At 50.8% G+C, this 17,394-nt stretch overlaps 1 protein-coding gene across 3 annotated transcripts; it reads right to left on the reverse strand.

Annotated features, from left to right (window-relative positions):
• Nucleotides 1-673: 673 nt before the first annotated feature.
• SPI1 (Spi-1 proto-oncogene) lies at nucleotides 674-15,476 on the reverse strand. Of its 3 annotated transcripts, none has more exons than XM_019743685.2 (5): nucleotides 15,173-15,476; nucleotides 12,486-12,585; nucleotides 2,815-3,002; nucleotides 1,795-1,957; nucleotides 674-1,441 (listed from the first exon to the last, which is right to left on the reverse strand). In XM_019743685.2, the coding sequence occupies exons 1-5, from the start codon at nucleotides 15,215-15,217 to the stop codon at nucleotides 1,122-1,124; spliced, it is 816 nt and encodes a 271-aa protein (XP_019599244.1). In that variant the 5' UTR covers nucleotides 15,218-15,476; the 3' UTR covers nucleotides 674-1,121. The 3 variants fall into 3 exon arrangements, with proteins under 3 accessions (XP_019599244.1, XP_019599245.1, XP_074192470.1); XM_019743686.2 differs by having other exon boundaries at nucleotides 12,486-12,582; nucleotides 15,173-15,475; XM_074336369.1 differs by lacking the exon at nucleotides 15,173-15,476 and adding an exon at nucleotides 13,124-13,446 and having other exon boundaries at nucleotides 12,486-12,582.
• Nucleotides 15,477-17,394: the final 1,918 nt, after the last annotated feature.

Genomic DNA, 17,394 nt, shown 5'->3' on the forward strand with positions numbered 1-17,394 from the left:
TGGCTCATCTTTTTCTGTTTTTCCCCTGCTGTGGGCTGGAAGCCAGAGAGCACGAGACACTGGATTTTATTCAAGAGGTTCGCCTGTGTCTAGGGTCCTGCTCACATGGATTCTGTGAGGACACTTTGTGGCCCACCAGAGCTCTGGGGCTTAATTCCTGCTCCCCACCATACTGAACAGGCCCATTCCAGACATGGGCAGCCTCCTACCTCACACTGACATGGCAGCCCATGTGGGATGGGATCTGGTGTTCTCTTCACCAGCTGTGTGAACTTGGACAAACTACTTGACCTCTACAAGCCTCAGTTTCACAGTCTGTAAAATGGGATGATATTAGACTTCACTTCTCAAGGTTGACATGTAATAAATGGCCAGAAAACCCATTGTTGTTGCCATTATTATTATCATCATCACTGGGGTCGTAACCTAGAGATTATGAGTTTAAGCCTCATTGAGGCTTTTAAAAATATATATTTTCCAGGTCTGGAGGGCTTTTTAATGATTTATTCCCCCAATAACAACTGAAGACTCCTTCTTTCCGCCAGGTCTAACTCCTGGTCGGGCACTGTGTGTCATTTGTCCTCATGTCCCCAGCATCCAAACATTGGGTAGGGTCTTCAGTAAATGCCCGATGGACAAACGAGAAAAAGAGAGATCACACAGGGGGCCCAGACAAGGTGCAGAAACAAATTTAAGAGATTCTCTGTGCTGCAAAAGGACGCACAGAGAATAACTTTAATAATGGGGTTTCTTATAGAAGCTAATGGGGGGCAGGTGTGGGAAGGGGGAGATGCTTAAAAAGGTAAGTTCAATTTATACAGATATGGTTACTTCGAACTCCCCAGGAAGCACCCTGGTTGTACTAAGCAAGGCTGACCCTTCCCTGGGGTCAGATGCCCAAGTGGCCTTCTAGAGGCTGTGCTGGAGTCCTGGTGGGAGGCGAAGCAGGGATGTGGACAGGGGGCTTGGAGGAGAAGGGAGGGGCAATGAGGCGAGGCCTGGCCCGCCACAGTCCTACCCTGGCCCCTGGGAGCTTCACTCCCTGTGTCCGACTGGGCGAGGGGTTAATGCTATGGCCAGCGGGGAGGCCTGGCGGGCCCAGCGGGTGTGCGGGCCAGGGCTCAGTGGGGCGGGTGGCGCCGCTCGGCCAGGCCCCCACGGCCCAGCACCTCCCCGCTGAACTGGTAGGTGAGCTTCTTCTTGACCTTCTTGACCTCGCCCGTCTTGCCGTAGTTGCGCAGTGCGCGCGCCATCTTCTGGTAGGTCATCTTCTTGCGGTTGCCCTTCTGGATGCCCCAGCGGTGTGCCAGCGCCTCTTTGTGCTTGGACGAGAACTGGAAGGTGCCCTTATCCTTGTCCACCCACCAGATGCTGTCCTTCATGTCGCCGCTGCGCAGCAGGTCGAGCAGGAACTGGTACAGGCGGATCTTCTTCTTGCTGCCTGTGGGCGGGAGGTGGGGTGGTCAGCGCCCCAGCTTGGGGACCCATGCCCACCACCCCATGGAGTGCCACGGGGGAACCGGCTCCCCCACCCCATGCCTGGCACACACACACTCACACCCACTCACACACAGCACAGATAGGTACAACACTCATACACACGTGCTCACAGACGCCACCACAAACCACACGTGTGAACACACACATTGGCAAACGGTCACACACACACACACACACACACACACACACACACACTCGGTTCTGCGGTATGACTGCTGCATCAGTTGGCCTTGTCTGGGGTGGGCATGGGTCACACATATGGCTGGGGTTGGCGCAGGAGCTGGGTCCCCCTACCTGTTTCTCCATGCAGGAGGCCTGGCCCTGGCTCCAGGCCTTCGGCCTCCCCATCAGATACCTCCAGCGGGGGGCTTTGCCGCTCACCCTCCTCCTCATCCGAGCTGGGCTGGGCGGGGGACAGGGAGGGGTACGGAAGGCACATACGGGGGAGGTAGGGGACCTGGAAAGGTGGGGAGAAGAGAATTGAGGTCAGTGAGGGACATTTAAAGCTCAGAGCTGTGGGACGGGTGTCAGTGGAGTGAGAGAAGATGGAGTGCTGAGGACGGGGAGGTCAGCAGGGCCAGAAGGATTTGAAAGCAGGCTGGGAAATTGGAGGCCAGGCAGGTTACCACACTCAGGTGCAGGTCCTGAGGATAAGCACTGCTGAAATCCTGCCAAGCTGGGGCCCGTGGTTCAGGGCCGAGAGGCCCAGGGAAGGGGCCCCATTTGCCTGCATGCACAAAGTGCCTATGGACTAGCAGTGGCCCTGGGGTGAGAAGTGGGGGTGAGGCGGGTCCTATGAGTTAGGTATCAGAGTGAATGGGGTTTAACAAGTGGGTGATGAGTGACTGATGGGACAGTAGAGGTCAGTGAAGGATGACAGAGGTCAGCGAAATCAGGATTAGGGTGGGTGGGGCTGAGGAGAGTCAATAAAGGAGGGCAGGAAGGAGGTGGAGGGGCCAAGAGAGGTCAGGGGAGGTCAGTGCGCGTCTTGGATGCCAGATCCATGAGGGGCCGGTAAATGGGTGTTGCAGCCAGTGCGGGTCAGGAGGGCCAGTGACAAGGCCATTGGAGGCGGGCAGATCAGTGTGGGGGGTGGGAATTATCTGGGCTCTGTCCATTGTGGGGGTAAGAAGAGATAAGGGGTGTGGGGTCACGAGGTCAGTCGGAGGGTCAGGAGGAGCCGTTGGGGCTCCGGCCGCCGTTGACACTGTGGAGCAGGAAGTCGAGTTGAGTAAGAGCCTGCGTCAGCTTCCTGTGAAGCCCGGGCCTCACCACAGGCCCAGGACGCCATTGCGCAGGGTCGGACACACAAACCTGGTGGCCGAGGCCGGCGTGGGTGGGAGCCATGGGGGTGTCGAGCACATGCATCTGCTCCAGCTCCATGTGCCGGTAGAGCTGCTGCAGCTGCGGGGGCTGCACGCTCTGCAGCTCCGTGAAGTGGTTCTCAGCGAAGCTCTCAAACTCGCTGTGCACGTGGTGCGGGTGGAAGTCCCAGTAATGGTCTGCAGGGGGCAGCCAGGCAGTAAGGCATGAGTCCGGGAGTGAGCAGGGCAGGAGCGGTCAGAGTAATTTAAAAAACAAGAATGCTAGGCCTCTGGGCTATTACCATGGGCCAGGCTGGGCTACAAGTTGATGTTAATCATCTCACCACCCAGCTTGTTATTTGACGACCCCATTTGATAGGTGAGGATCCTGAGGCTTGGAGGGGCCGCCTATGTAACATGTTCAGGGTCAAAGGCCTCATAAGTGGCAGAGCCGGGACCCAGGCCTGAAGCAAAGACTGCTTGCTCAACAACTTTTCCTTTCTGCCTCTCATGTGGCCACTAGGACACAGGCTTTTGAATCCTGACACTGCCATTTACTGCCTGTGCGACCTCAGACACACGCATGGACCTTTCTGGCCTCAGTTGACTCACCTGTAAAATGGATATAACAGTTATCAGGATACCAATGAGTTCACATTTGTAAAACTCCTCGCCTCAGAGTAGGCCCTTGGAGAAGGTTGGTTCCTCTCCCCTCCCCTTAAGACCTCCCTGTGGTTCCTGAGCTGACTGCCTGCCCAGTCACGTGCACATGGCCTTGTCACATGGCCAAGGTGTGTGACTGCAAAGTCACAAGGCTGACATTCCTCACACACCAGAACTAGTCCAGGCTCATGGTGCTACCCCTTCAAAGCCATGACCTTGGGCAGCTGCATCTGTGTTCCAGTGAGGTTGCTAGGACCCGAAGTTTTCCTGGAAACTCCCCCATGGGTGCTTTCAGAGTCTGTGGTAGGGTGGGGTCAGGTTTGGGAACAGCCACGTGCCACTGAGAGCCCTGTCTTGGGACTTGGGCAGGTCTTCAACACGGTTCCTCTGGGCACCTTTTCCAGGAACAAAAACTGCCACATGTCTAAGGACTTCCTGGTTACAATTTTGGGTCCAAAAGAAGATATGGTGATAAAGTGACAAGAGGGATTTTCTCAGGGACCCAAACAGGGAGTGTACAGGGGGACCTGCAGTGAGACCACCAATAGCCTACATGCCCGTGCGTGTGTGCATGTGTGTGTGTATCATCTTTCTTTTTCTCTCTCACACAAGCATATACCCACTCACACATCCCTAAGAAATGACGTGGGTTTTTTTGGCTCTAGACTGGTGATCAGAAGACTCGCTTTCTAATCCTGCTCTGTGGTGGCTTTGTCGCATGACCTTGGACAGGACATTTTATTTCCCTGAGCCTCTAAAGGTTGGAGACCCAGCCAGACAGTTACTGAGGTCCTATCCACATGTGAAATCATTTCCTGAATGAATGAATGAACCCTATTCTCTTAAGAATTCTCACTGACTCTCCTGCACTAAATTATCTGAACCTGAAGGGAAGACAAAACAACACTTAATGTACACTTTCATCTTGCAATGAGTGAACGAGATCCAGAATCTCTCCACTTGCTGTGGGAGAGTTGGCTGTCCTTTAGAGGTGGGCCTTTGGGGGTTCTGGGATTTGGTGAGCACATCCAGTGCCTCTTTAGCTGGAGCTCCACCCTCCGGCCCCACTCTGGCCCTTCCCATTTTTGCCTTCCCCTGCTCAGGCAGAAGCGCCCAGATCCTCTCAGAATGCCTCATCAATCCTGCCCACCAAGTCCCCATCCTCACACCCACCCAGTTGGGGCTGGGAGGGCCCTGAGTGCATGCAGCTCTCCAGGTGTGGGGCGAGGGCCCCTGAGTGCCCCTTCCCTCCTGCTCCCCACCACTATTCTAGCTCTGCCTGAGACACATGGGCTCATTCTGGTGGTCCCAGCCTGAGGCCAGCATTTCCCAAAGCAGGTCACAGTAGACTTTCATCAGAGTCACTTGTGGGGCTGAAAAAGCCTGCAGGTTTTGGGGCCCACCAGAGACTCACTAGATCAGATGCACTGAGAGGGGAGCTGGAATCGAGGTTCCTTTGCTCATTGAAGTTCTGGAACCCTGCTCCAGAGTCTCGATTGAAAGCTGCAGTCGAGACTCTTGAGCTACAATGAAGGTTTCAAAAGGCCCAATGGAAACCTTGTCTTTACCCTTAATATCGGCGCTCAAACAATTGGGTAATAAATGCTGTCTGGTAGGCAGAGATGGGGCCCAATACGTACAAGGAGTCCTTCCTAGTGTAAAGGTCAGCACTCCTGGGCTCTTTGGACCTCATTTCTGGATAACTGGTCATGAATGAATTGCTTAACCCCTTTTTGTCCCTTCAATGGGCCACCCAGGCCATCCTGCAATGTATGCCTCCTTAGCACAACTCTCTGCTCCTCAAAAGAATATAATGTCATTTGCATATCTGGAAATAGCTCTGGACCCTCTTTTCTAGAGTCTGTTAGGTACCCAACACATAGTAGGTCTCAAACAATATTTGATTAAATGACCAGTAAAAGTCAACTTTTAATGTGTTTTTTAATGTTACCAGGCACTTTGCTAAGTACTTAATCCATATTATCTCATTTAACCCTCACCTTAGCTCTGACTGGGTGGCCACTATAGTATAATCTTCCTTTTGTACATGAGGAAACTCTGACTCAAAGAGATTAAGTCCCTTGTTCACAGACAGTCATTGGTAGAGCCAGGATCCAAACCTACCTGTGACGCCAGGGCCTAAACTCTTACCACTCTACCATGCCATCTCTGAGGAAAAAGACGGTTCATGGGAGTGTTAAGTAAGACCTATGGTGACAAAGAGACTTTACTGACCGCTCTTATCCATCTGTCTATCTACCATCATCCACCCACCCCTCATCCATCATCCATCATCCATCCTTCATGCACTCATCATCTATTAGGTTGGTGCAAAAGTAATTGTGGTTTAAAAGGTTAAAAACAATTGCAAAATCTGCAATTACTTTTGCACCAACCTAATATTATCCATCCATCCATCCATTCATCCATCCATCCATCCATCATCCAGCCAGCAATGACCGATTCATCTAAATTTCTCATTTCCTCCCTCTAAACCAGCTCCCAATCTGAGACCAAAGTCCTACCCACACATCCCTATTCTTACTCAGTTTTTTTGCTGTCACTAATACCTGTATGTCACCAGGACAAAAATAAAATGATATTCAAAACAACCCCCTACACACAAAATTCAAGCCTTAAGTGTTATTCATTTGACCTTATCTCCTCAGAGCAGAAACCCCAGCCTGAAGCCAGGTCTCCTCCCCCAGGGGAACAGAAGTAAGATCACGACAGAGAAGGAAGATGAGGAATTAAGAAAGCAAGAGCTGAGAAAAAACTTTCTCAGGAAATCACAGGTCATTGGACAAGGGCTCCTGAAGGCCAGCCTCCTGCAAATCGTTCAGAGACAGAAAATGAGGGCCCAGAGCAGACAGCTCCAGGTCTCATGGTCCTTATTACTCTCTACCTTACATCCTAGTTATTAGGGCTTTATGTGTTATTTCTCTTGTTGCAAAGATACATCTGGCAGGACCTGAGTTGTATTCATTCCACAGCACCTAGCAACGTGCCTAGAATATAAAAGATACCTGTATATGTTTATTAGATGGGTAAGTCAGTGGGAGACGGATGGAGGGCTTGGTAGGTGGCGAGAAGGATGATGGGAAAGGGGAACAAGTAGATGATTAGATTGATGTGTGAACACTTGACAGATGGTTAGTAGTACGGAAGGATGCAAGAGTATATGGAAAGAGGGATGGATGGAGAAGAGTCATGCTTTGGAACTATATTTCCTTTACTAATCCCATCATAAATAGCAAATCCTATGAAACCCAGTAGGATGGTTATTATCAAAAAACAGAAAATGACAGGTGTTGGAGAGGATGTGGAGAAATCACAACCCTTGGGCACTGTCGGTGGGAATGTAAAATGGTGCAGCCACTATAGAAAACAGCATGGTTGTTCCTCAAAAAATTAAAAATAAAATTACTATATGATCCAAAAATTCCATTTCTGAGTATATTCCCACAAGCACTAAAAGCAGGGACTCAAAGAGATATTTGGACACCCATGTCCACAACAGTATTATTCACAATAGCCAAAAGCAACGCTGGTGTCCATTGACAGATGAATGGAGAAACAAAATGTGATCTACACGTACACTGGAATATTATTCAGTCTTAGAAAGGAAGGAAATTCTGCCACATGCTGCCACATGGATGAACCTTGAGGACATTATGCTAAGTGAAACATGCCAGTCACAAAAATAAATACTATGATGTATGGTTGCACTCATACGAGATAACTAATGTAGTAAAAGTCACAGAAACGGAAAGTAGAATGGTGGTTGCCAGGGGCTGCGGGGAGCGGGTAATGGGGAGTTATTGTTTAATGGGTACAGAGTTTCAGTCTTGCAAGATGAAAGCGCTATGGAGATGGGTGATGGTGATGGTTCCACAGCAGCATGAGTGTGCTAATGCCACTGAACTGTACATTTAAAGATGGCTAAGATGGTAAATTTTATATTATGTATGTTTTACTACAATTAAAATAATAATAATAAAAAACAGCAAATTCTATGAGCCCTGCCTTCACAATCTGTGCTGAATCTCTGCATTCCCTTCTGTCTCATTGCTACCACCCTTGTCCAAGCCACCGTCCTCTCTTGCCTGGATTATTCTAATACTTTCCTACTTGTGCTGTCTCCCTCTTCCTAATTTTGCCTCCTCTCCACCTATTCTCCACATAGCAGACAAAGTAATCTTTTAAAAATCTTATTCAGTGCAACCACTAGACATTGGGAGAAGATACTAAAAGCTTCCAGAGTCAAAACAAAACTAAACAAACAGAAAAAATAAACAAACAAAAAATAGTTTACAGTAAAAAAATATGGACATGGAAGGGCATCAGACTTCATAAGAAAAACTCCAGTAACCAGAAGATAACAGAGAAATGCTTTCAAATTTCTAAGGGAAAAAAAATGGTTTTCAACCCAGATTTTTATATACAGCCAAGCTAAGAGCATAGATTAAAGTAAGAGCATAGATTAAAGACACGAGGTAAAACAACCACAAAAACTTACCCCCGACACAGCCTTTCTTAGGAGACTATACTGATAAGAATAACGAATCCTTATGTAACATTCACTGTTCTAAGCATTTGACACACAGTCACTCAGTGCAGCAATCCTGTGAAGTAGGTATCACTATGAGAAAGAGAGTGAAATATATTGCCCGTGGTCACCCGTGATAGTACTGGGAAGCGGGGGTGTGAACCCCAACGATCTGGTTCTATAGTGAGGGCGCTTATCTCCTTGCTACACTGCTCCTCAGAAACACAGGGACGAGAGAACACAGGTACTCAAAGTACGCCACGTGGCTTATCGTGAGTGAGATTCACATGGTCGTAATAATGGAAATTCATATACTGATTTAGCAAAAGTTACTATACGGAGAAAGACAAATATATGATCTCACTTATATGTGCAATCTTTAAAAACAAAAAATTCCAAACTCATAGAAAAAGAGATCAGATTTGTGGTTGCCAGAGGCAGGGCGTGGGGGTGGAGGAATTGGATGAAGGTGGTCAAAAGGTACAGACTTACAGTATAAGATGGGTAAGTCCTAGGGATGTCACATCCAGCATGGTGACTATAGCTAATACTGCTGGATAGCATATTTGAAGGTTGCTAAGAAAGTAGATCCTAAAAGTTCTCATCACAAGGAAAAACAATTTTTGTAACTATATGAGGTGATGGATGTTAACTAAATTTGTGGTAATCATTTCACAATATATATGTGTGTGAGTGAGGTCATTATGCTGTTCACCTTAAACTTATACAGCATTGTATGTCAATTATATCAGTAAAGCTGGAAAACAAGAAAAAAGTTACTATCTAATTATCTTGGTATGTGTGGGGAAGTGTGTGTGTGTGTGTGTGTGTGTGTGTGTGTGTGTGTATTATGAATGACAAAAGAGTCAAATTCTCATCTTTCATAGTACAAGTGAGTAGATAATGTCTCAAATTTTAAAATCAAGCTAGAGTCATCTCCCCCTAGAATATGGAAGGTACTCAATAAATATTTGTAAATGAATAATGTCCTAGGTCTATTTCAAGATGGCATGCAAACACTGCATGCATACATTTACATAGCACTGTAATAGAAAGACTGGAAACATAATTTTTAATCTATCTCTGATATACTACGTATGTCATGTCTATAAGTTTAGGTAAAAAATTGCAAATAGGAGAACAGCGTGATACCACAATTCCATTTTTGAATGGCTAGACTATGCACGTGTGTATGCATATATTTGCAAACATACAGGGTTATATATGTAGAATAAAATGTCTGCGAGAATAGACTTAAGGGGCTATCAGTGGGGAGTGAGGTTGGAAAGAGGGAAATTTTTTACTTGATATACTGTTGTATTTTTTTTTAATTTTTTGCAATGAGTATTTGTTACTTTAGTAATTAAAGATTTAAAATGCATTTAGAGTATCATCAAACACACACACATATACGATGTTATTCAGAGCATGTCATTTACCTGCTCAGAACCTTCCAATGCCACCCATTGTGTTTAGGGTAAACCCAAACTCCCGCAATGGCCTCAGGCCCTGTGCGGTCTGCCTCCCTGCAGACCCTCCAGTTTCATTTTATCTTCACTGCCCATCCCCATGTTCACCAGCCACTCTGGCTGGTGAATCTTGCTTTTGTACTTGCTCTCTACCTGGGACACCCTACCCCCACCTGTCTTTGCATGCACATTCCTTCTCTTCACTCAGATTTCCACTCAACTGCCTTCCCTGACCACCCAAATTAGAGTAGCCCCACACACAGACACACCACATTACATTACTCTGCTTTTCATAGGACTCATGATTACATTCTGCTTACTTGATTGTTTACTATCTCTCTCCCTCACTGGAATGTAAGTTCCATAAGAGCAGTGGCCTTGTCTGTCTTGCTTGTCATGGAAGCTCCAGTGCCTGGAACAGGGTCTGGTACACGGCATATAACCAGAGGCTATTTGGTGGATGCGTGGACATGCGGAGAGGATAATAAGTGTTGGATGGATACGTGGGTGGCTGGCTGGTTGACTGTCAGCTGAGTCAGTTGAAAATGACCCAGCTGATCTGTCACAGAGCCCCCTGTGCTTCTCCTGCTCTCCCTGCCTGGGGGGATGCAGTAAAGCTAACATACCATTTCCTGAAAGTTTACTGGCCTGGTACTCAGGACGTTACCTCACACGTTACAGGCATTGCCTCATTTAATCATCAGAACTCTATGCGGTAAGTATTTTCATGTTCTCAGTTTTATAGATGAGGAAACAGGTTCTCAGAAAGGTTGTCACTTGCTCCAAGCTTATGCATTGGTGAGTGATGGAGCCAGGACTAGACCCAGGCCCAACCTCAATGCCTTTTCACTAAGCTTCGCTGCCTAAAAGTATAGATGCAGGTGACATACAGGAACTGGTGGAAGGATGTGGGGCATCTCTACTCTGGAGCCTTTAGACAATACCTTCCAACAGGTATTAGGAAGGGATTGAACGGATGACGCCCAGAATGACAATGATGGGATGGGGGGGGACTGGAAGGAATAGGGGCTGCGACACGTGGGGACACTGAAGGAACGGGGGCTTCATGATCCAAATGACATCTAATCAGGAGTCATTCCTAGAGGCCCACCCCAGATAGAAGGGATCCGCCTGGGCATTGAGCCAGGAAAAGTCAAGTGGTGACTCCATCAGCCAGCCCCAGGCCTAGCTTATTTCTAGATATTTGAACAGCACCCACATATTACAGGAGGGAAAAGTGAGTCTTCACTAGACCCAAAGGAAATGCACCCAAGCACAGTGAAACTGAGAGGGGGTCAGGCCTGAGGCTAAAGGAAGCAGTCCCAGGCAGCCCTGAACTTGCTGGGACTCAAGCCGTCCTACTGCCTGGAGCCACCAGGGGGCGCAAGTCCTCAAGCCCAGAGGGCTTGACTGCTCAGGTCCTAACAGCTAGGTGTCTGTGGTGGTCTCTGGATCATGGAGACCCGCCCTTGATCCCGGCAAAGAGAGCTGGGAATGGAGTTAGATGCGGGAGACCTTCTCCCCTAATTGTCTGGATTTTTCACAGAGAGGGTGCATTTCTTGTACAATTATAAATAAGTTTAAAATGATGAAAAAGTGGGTATTTAAAGCCTTTCTAGCCCTGGGGTTCTGAAAGAAGCCTGTGTGTTCCCTGATGTGGCCTTGCGGTACATCCGCCACCTCCTCCCAAGACATGGCTTCTAGGTATGGTCTTTATAATAGTTGCCAGGTGTGAGAAGTGAGGTGAAGCTGTCCGAGGTTGGGCATCCAGATGTGAGAGCCCTGAGGAAGGACTGGCAGCACGTGGCACCCCTGGGTGTGGCCATCAGGTTGAGCCTGCCATAGAGACGCCTGCAGAATGGAGCTACAGGTGTGACTGGCCCCCAGAGGTGGTCTTCAAGTGTGAAACATTCCTCAGCTCTGGCACCCAGCGCACCTCTCCCTCTGGGGCTGCAGACACCCCAGTGTCTGGCCTGCCCAGGTCTCAGAACCCCTGGAGAATGCCCAAAAGAGGACCCATTAACTGGGCCACCTCCCCTTTGGTTCAGGGGTGTCCCCATCAACAAGCCAAGATCCACTTCGGGTGACCTCTCACAGGCTCCTGCCCAGATCCCTGGCACCTAATGCCTCTCTCTCCTCCCCCAATGGAAGCTGGGCCTTGGGGTGGGCAATTAGGCCTATACAGGATCCCTCAGGCCAGACCCTATTCTCACCCCCACTCCAGCAAACTGAGGGCTTTAGCCACTGCTGAATGAGGGGACCCTCAGAGCCTTTCCTTTAGCTCAGCAGGTCTCAAATTGGAGTTATTCTGCCCTCCAAGGGGCATTCATCAATGTGTGGAGACATCTTTGGTTGTCGTGACTGGTGGTTCTACTGGCATCTAGTGGGTAGAAGCCAGGAACTGCACTAAAAACCCCACAATGGACAGGGCAAGCCTCACAACATAGAGTGATCTGGTTGCACATGTCAGTAGAGGTTGAGAAATGCTGCTGGCCACACACAGCAGGGAACGGGGCTCCACCAACCGTTCAGGGTAAGGAGGTGACAAGAACAGAGAGGAGGAAGGAGGAATCAGGGGGAGGGAAGAGGAAAAAGCATTGAACCTGGAGCAGACAGACCTGGGTTCCCCTGACCAGATGTGCGACCTTGTCCAAGTTACTTAGCTCCCTAAGCCTGTTTCCACCTTTGTAAAAAGACCACAAGGATTGGACAAGAAGATAAATGTGGAAGAAGCTGACCTTGGCCCACCAAAGATGCTCAATACAGGGAGGCTGGGGTGTGGGGTGTGGGGGAGCAGGAGTGTGGAGTTTTAGGGTAGTGAATTCACTTCCCCTGGGAACTAGCTGGATCCAATTCTCAGAATTCCAAAGAAGCCCTGGGAACCATTTCTTCTTTTTTTCTCTTTCCAGACCCCAGAAATCACTTAGGCACCCAGGCCAGGCTAAGGAAGTTGGGGGAGGGAAGGCAGCTGGGGGGGGGGGCGTCCTGCTTTGTACTCACCACTGTGGCTTTCTCCATCACTGCTGAGATAGGGGTAATATTCGTGTGTTTGGCGTTGGTACAGATCTGTGTCGTAGGGAACCAGGTCTTCCGATGGCTGCTGAGAGAAGAGGGTGTCAGAACTCGGACTGTGGCAGGGAGACCCCAGCCAGGTTTGCAGCCCCCCAATGTGTTGGGTCCACCCTGCCCTCCCAGACTGAGTGGCTGCATCAGCCTACAGCCCTCTCTCTGGCTGGAACTGGGAGAGTCCACAGAGAGTGGGAGCAGGAACCCAGGACAGCAAGACCCTTGGCTCCTGCAGAAAAGGGGTGACAGACCCTGGAGGTCAGAGGTCAAAAGAGGACCAGGGCTGAGGAGAGAGCAGGCCTCCCTCCACTCAGCCCATCCCTTTTCACAGGCACTGCACACACACTCACACCTGTGTGCCCAAGTCCCAATCTCTCATACTCACCTTTTCACCCTCACATTGATGTATCTCCAGTCCCCAAATGTACACATACTCCCCAGGACACACTCGCACTCACACTCCTACATGGGAACTCATGCCCACACGTCCACTACACTCGCTCTCACACTCACTCTAAAGCTCACTCACATTCACACACGCTTGTGGTCACACACACCCATTATCCACTCACCCAGTAGGTCCACACAGAGACGCGCGGATTAACACAGGTCTCCACATTTGCCTTCAAGCACATTAACCGTGTTAATGCTTACATTCCTACCCATGTCCTTCCACCGTCACTCATATTCCACTTGCACACTCATCCTCATAGCACACTTGCTTGTCCTCCTGCCACAGTCTCCACAACCCCCACTCCAAACCCCAGTCTCTCTCACGGCCTGTGCCCAGGCCCCAGGCATGTTCAAGGCCACCGCAATGACCAATGGCCATTATACTGATGGGTTTTACAGCGTTCACCCAGGTAGGGTTTGGAGGCCATGGGATGGCCAGAGCCTTGATCCTCTCTCTCCCCCTCATCCATCCTCCTTCTGACACCCTCTCTGGGATCCTCCCTTGTGTTCCTCCCTTCCTTTCTTCTCCTTCTCTTCCTCCCCTCACCCCTCACTCCTCCCTCTACTCCTCCCTCCTCCCCTCACTCCTCCCCTCACTCCTGCTCCCACTCCTCACTCCTCCCTGTCCTCCTGCCTTCCCCCTCCTCACTCACTCACTGGTACAGACACAGGAACATACACACCCAGAGGCTTCCCAGCAGTCATCAGGCCTCTCCCCATCCCATGGTGTGTGCCCAAGGATTGCACAACAGCTACTCTGGCCCTCAGGGCTTGGGTTGGGGTCAGGACTGCCTTGGGAGCCCAACCTCCCAGGAATACTCAGAGTAGCACCTGGCCTGGCAGAGGGGCTGAAGGGTTTGGTGTGGGAGTCCAAGATGTGCCTCCTGCCCTGCTCTCTTTGGCATTCAGGGATTGAGAGGTCAAGAGTCAGAGACAGTATGGCCAAACCCCTGGGCCCGTGGCTTTCTTGACGCAGAGTTGGCTCTTACTGGGACCACCTCTATCACCCCCTGTCTGCCGCCCACCTTCTTGGTCCCAGGTGGGGGAAGGATGGGACAGGGCCAGGTGGGGGGACTAGCTGGTTGGTGGTGTGTCTGGCCCAGTGAGGTGACCAGGAGCCCAACACCGGGTTTCTAGGCAGAACAGCCCAGCAGCAAGATGTCAGGCCTGGGATGCCTCCCTGGGGCTCTGAGGTCCAGCTAGGGTGGGCAGGGGAAGGGAGCTGCCTCTAGGCCGGGAAAGCTAAATCAGGTGGACAGACCCTGCCAAGCCCTTCCCAGCTCCTCCCAGGGCTCCCTACCCTTGCTGAGTGGAGATGGGGTGAGGAAAAGGAGAGGGGTCCTCTCAGAGGGGCCTAAGTCTGACACCTGCCTAAGGCTGCAACTGTCACCCAGAGCAGAAACAGTGTGGATCTGCCCCAGCCTATTGCCTTATCCTTCCTGAGATGCCCTACGTCCTGCTTCTTCATCTCCAGCCTCAGCCCCTGCCCTAACTCCAGTCCCACCTCCAGCCAAGCCTTACCCTGCCCTCTTCTCCCCGACCCCCAGCCCTAGCCCCAACCTTAACCGTAGCCCTAGTCTCGACTCCACTCCTTGCTACTGCCCAGCCCCTGCCCCTGACGGCCCCAGCCTCTTGGGGACCTGCAGGCCCAAGGCCCAGACCGTTCCGTCAACAATCATGTCAGGGGACCCGGCACAGGAGACCCAGACTTATAGCAGCCTCAGTGTCCAGGAGCACCCAGGCCATGGGCTGACATCTCTGTCCCATTGCCTTCTGTTCTCAAGCCTTTACTGTCCCAAGGACTGGCTTCTCCCCACGCCAATCTCCCCATCTCCTTCTACTCCACCTCTCTGCCGCCTCCCTCACCGGCCTCAGCCCAGCACCCTGCCCTGGAGCTCCGGCTGCCACCCAAGCCCCATCTATAAATAACCGTTCAGGCCCCACCGATCACAGCCCCACTGTGGGCCCAGCCCTCAGCCCGCCAGGGTACGCTCTGAGGACCCAATGGCCCCCTTGCTGGGTCTCAGGCCAGGAGCTCCAGGGAGGAAACACCAACTTCCCACTGATAGCGAGCCGGCAGAGCAGCCAGTGGGCTGGTGGGCTGCTGGGCAAGCGGGTGGGTGTCCGAGGGCCTCGGGTTGGGCTAATGGAGGAGTCCCAGTACTTACAGGGGGGACGAGGGGAAACCCTTCCATTTTGCACGCCTGTAACATCCAGCCGAGCTCCGAGCCGGTCGGGTCCCCTGCCTCGGTGGGGGCCAGTGCGGAGCCCCTTGAGATGGGGAGCCCCGTCTGGGGCTGGACGGACGCAGGCGGGTGCAGGGCTCAGGCCTGCCCCCTGAGCTACAGGAGCCCTGGGTGAGCCCCCTCCCTTGACATTGAAGGGCCAGCACAAGTTCCTGATTTTATCGAAGGGCCTGCCGCTGGAAGATAGTCCCCTTGGGGTGACATCACCGCCCCAGCCCGTTTGCATAAATCTCTTGCACTACAGGAAGTCTCTGGCCGACTGGGGCAGGTGGTGCTCCAGGGGCTGGCCTGGGAGGCCATGGGGGCCAGGCCCCCTACCCAGAGGAAGCTGGGACTGTGAGGGGCGGCCTTGGGGGTTGGGGTAGGGAGGAAGAGTGGGAGGGATGAAGGGCAGCTCCACCACAGGGAGGCCTTTGCTGCCCCTGGGGCTCTGCTGAGTTTCTAACCTCTAACCCCACAAATGCTTACTTTTCTTGAGACCCCCCCCCCCCCATGTAACCAACAGTCACTTCCTTGGGGTCAGACCTGGAAGGGGTGTCCTGGGGCCTCCAGTTTCTGGGGTCAGCCTGACTGGCTGAAGGCTCTGCTACAGCACAGTGCCAGGCCTGGCTCTTCCTGGGCCCGGGGGCCCCCAATGCCTCAGTTCTACCCAGCCTGGGGTGGGCTCCAGGACAGCGTCTTCTGCAGTGTGCTTCCCCTCCCCCCACCCCAGTCCCTTCACACGGCCTTTCCTTCTACCAAAGGAGGGTCCTGGGTTCTTACATCATCCTCTCAATTTCCTGAGTACCACTGCTTCTTCCAGATCCCTGGGGGCTCTATTCCCAGCCCAGATTTCTCAGTTTCCCCACCCCTTGACAATGTCTGAGTATCAATCTAGTCTTCCCAGCTTACTAACCTTTCTTGTCTGTCCATCATTCATCTATTTTCCCATCCATTTGTCTGTCCATCTATCCACCCATCACATTCATTTATCTATCAGTTTATCCAACTGTCCATTCATTCATTTACCTGTTACTCTATTCATCCATTCACCCATCTGTTTGTCTACTTGTCTATCTAACTGTGTATATGTTCATCCCATTCATCTGTTATTAAACCATCAGCCTATATTTCCGTCTATTTATCCAGTGTATCTCCAACCATCAATCTGTTCAACCATTGGTCCATTCATCCATCTACTCATCCATCCACCCACCCATCTCACCATCTGTTTATCTGTGCATCCTGCCAGGATTAATTGAGAAAAGTATTGCACAAGGTCCCTGCCTTCAGAGAGCACCTGATCTAGTCTGGGGGCAGAGGGATGACTTGAGACATGTTTTGATCCATTGATCTCTAGTGAGTCCACTCTACTAGAGAAGAACTGTTTGAGCATTCAATTTCCTCCCCTGTGTAGTCTAACCCTTTGCTTTATAGCCTTTTCCCACTAAGATTAGCCTGCATCCTTCCTGTCAGTGGAACCCCAGGCCCCCAACTGTTTCTTCACTGGCAGCAACGACAGGGGATTCACAGGTCTGGGTTCACCATTAGATCACTTCCATCTTCACTGATTTTTTGCATCTGCACTTGGGACTCTCCAAGGGGTGCAGGTCACAAGTCCCCAGGACTCCCTAGGAACCTGACCCAGGCCCCTCCTCAAGTGGAGGGGAGAGGTGGGCTGACTTAGAATCAACTCCATCCCTGCTCTACACTTCTTCTGTCAAGAAGGCAGAGTCCCAACTAACTGGATGTGTGTGGGGGTGAGTCTGCTCCATAAGAACCAGTTCCTGCTTGATGCCTTCATTCATTCATTCATTCATTCATTCATTCATTCATTCATTCATTATTGCCTTGGTTTGTTTATATGCTTATTTATCTACTACTTCAATCATTTAATCACTATCTTTTTATTGAGGGTCTTCCATGTGCTAGACACAAAACGTGAATGAGGCATGCCCTGGGCCTCCAAGAGCTCACAGGCCTGCAGAGAGAACAGACAGGTAAACAGACAGTATACTTCTTTGTGCACAAGAGGGAGATGCTAGGTGCATTGAGGAACAATTAATTTGATCAGGACCTCAGGTAGGAAAGCAGGCAAGAGGAAGGGCATGTCTGCTGAGGAACCAGCTGAGCAAAGGCAACGAGGTGGAAAGGAGCAAGGGAAG

The sequence above is a fragment of the Rhinolophus sinicus genome, linkage group LG06, assembly GCF_036562045.2.
Source record: "Rhinolophus sinicus isolate RSC01 linkage group LG06, ASM3656204v1, whole genome shotgun sequence".
NCBI classification, from domain to species: Eukaryota; Metazoa; Chordata; class Mammalia; order Chiroptera; family Rhinolophidae; genus Rhinolophus; species Rhinolophus sinicus.

What these genes read in the sequence shown, in the direction of transcription:
- SPI1 (XM_074336369.1), bottom strand. Translation starts at nt 13,186, where the DNA reads ATGTGCTTGAAGGCAAATGTGGAGACCTGTGTTAATCCGCGCGTCTCT. An exon ending in TCTCTGTGTGGACCTACTGG is followed by an intron (nt 12,583 to 13,123) that starts GTGAGTGGATAA and finishes TTCTCTCAGCAG; the next exon opens with CCATCGGAAGACCTGGTTCC. An exon ending in TGATGGAGAAAGCCACAGTG is followed by an intron (nt 3,003 to 12,485) that starts GTGAGTACAAAG and finishes TGCCCCCTGCAG; the next exon opens with ACCATTACTGGGACTTCCAC.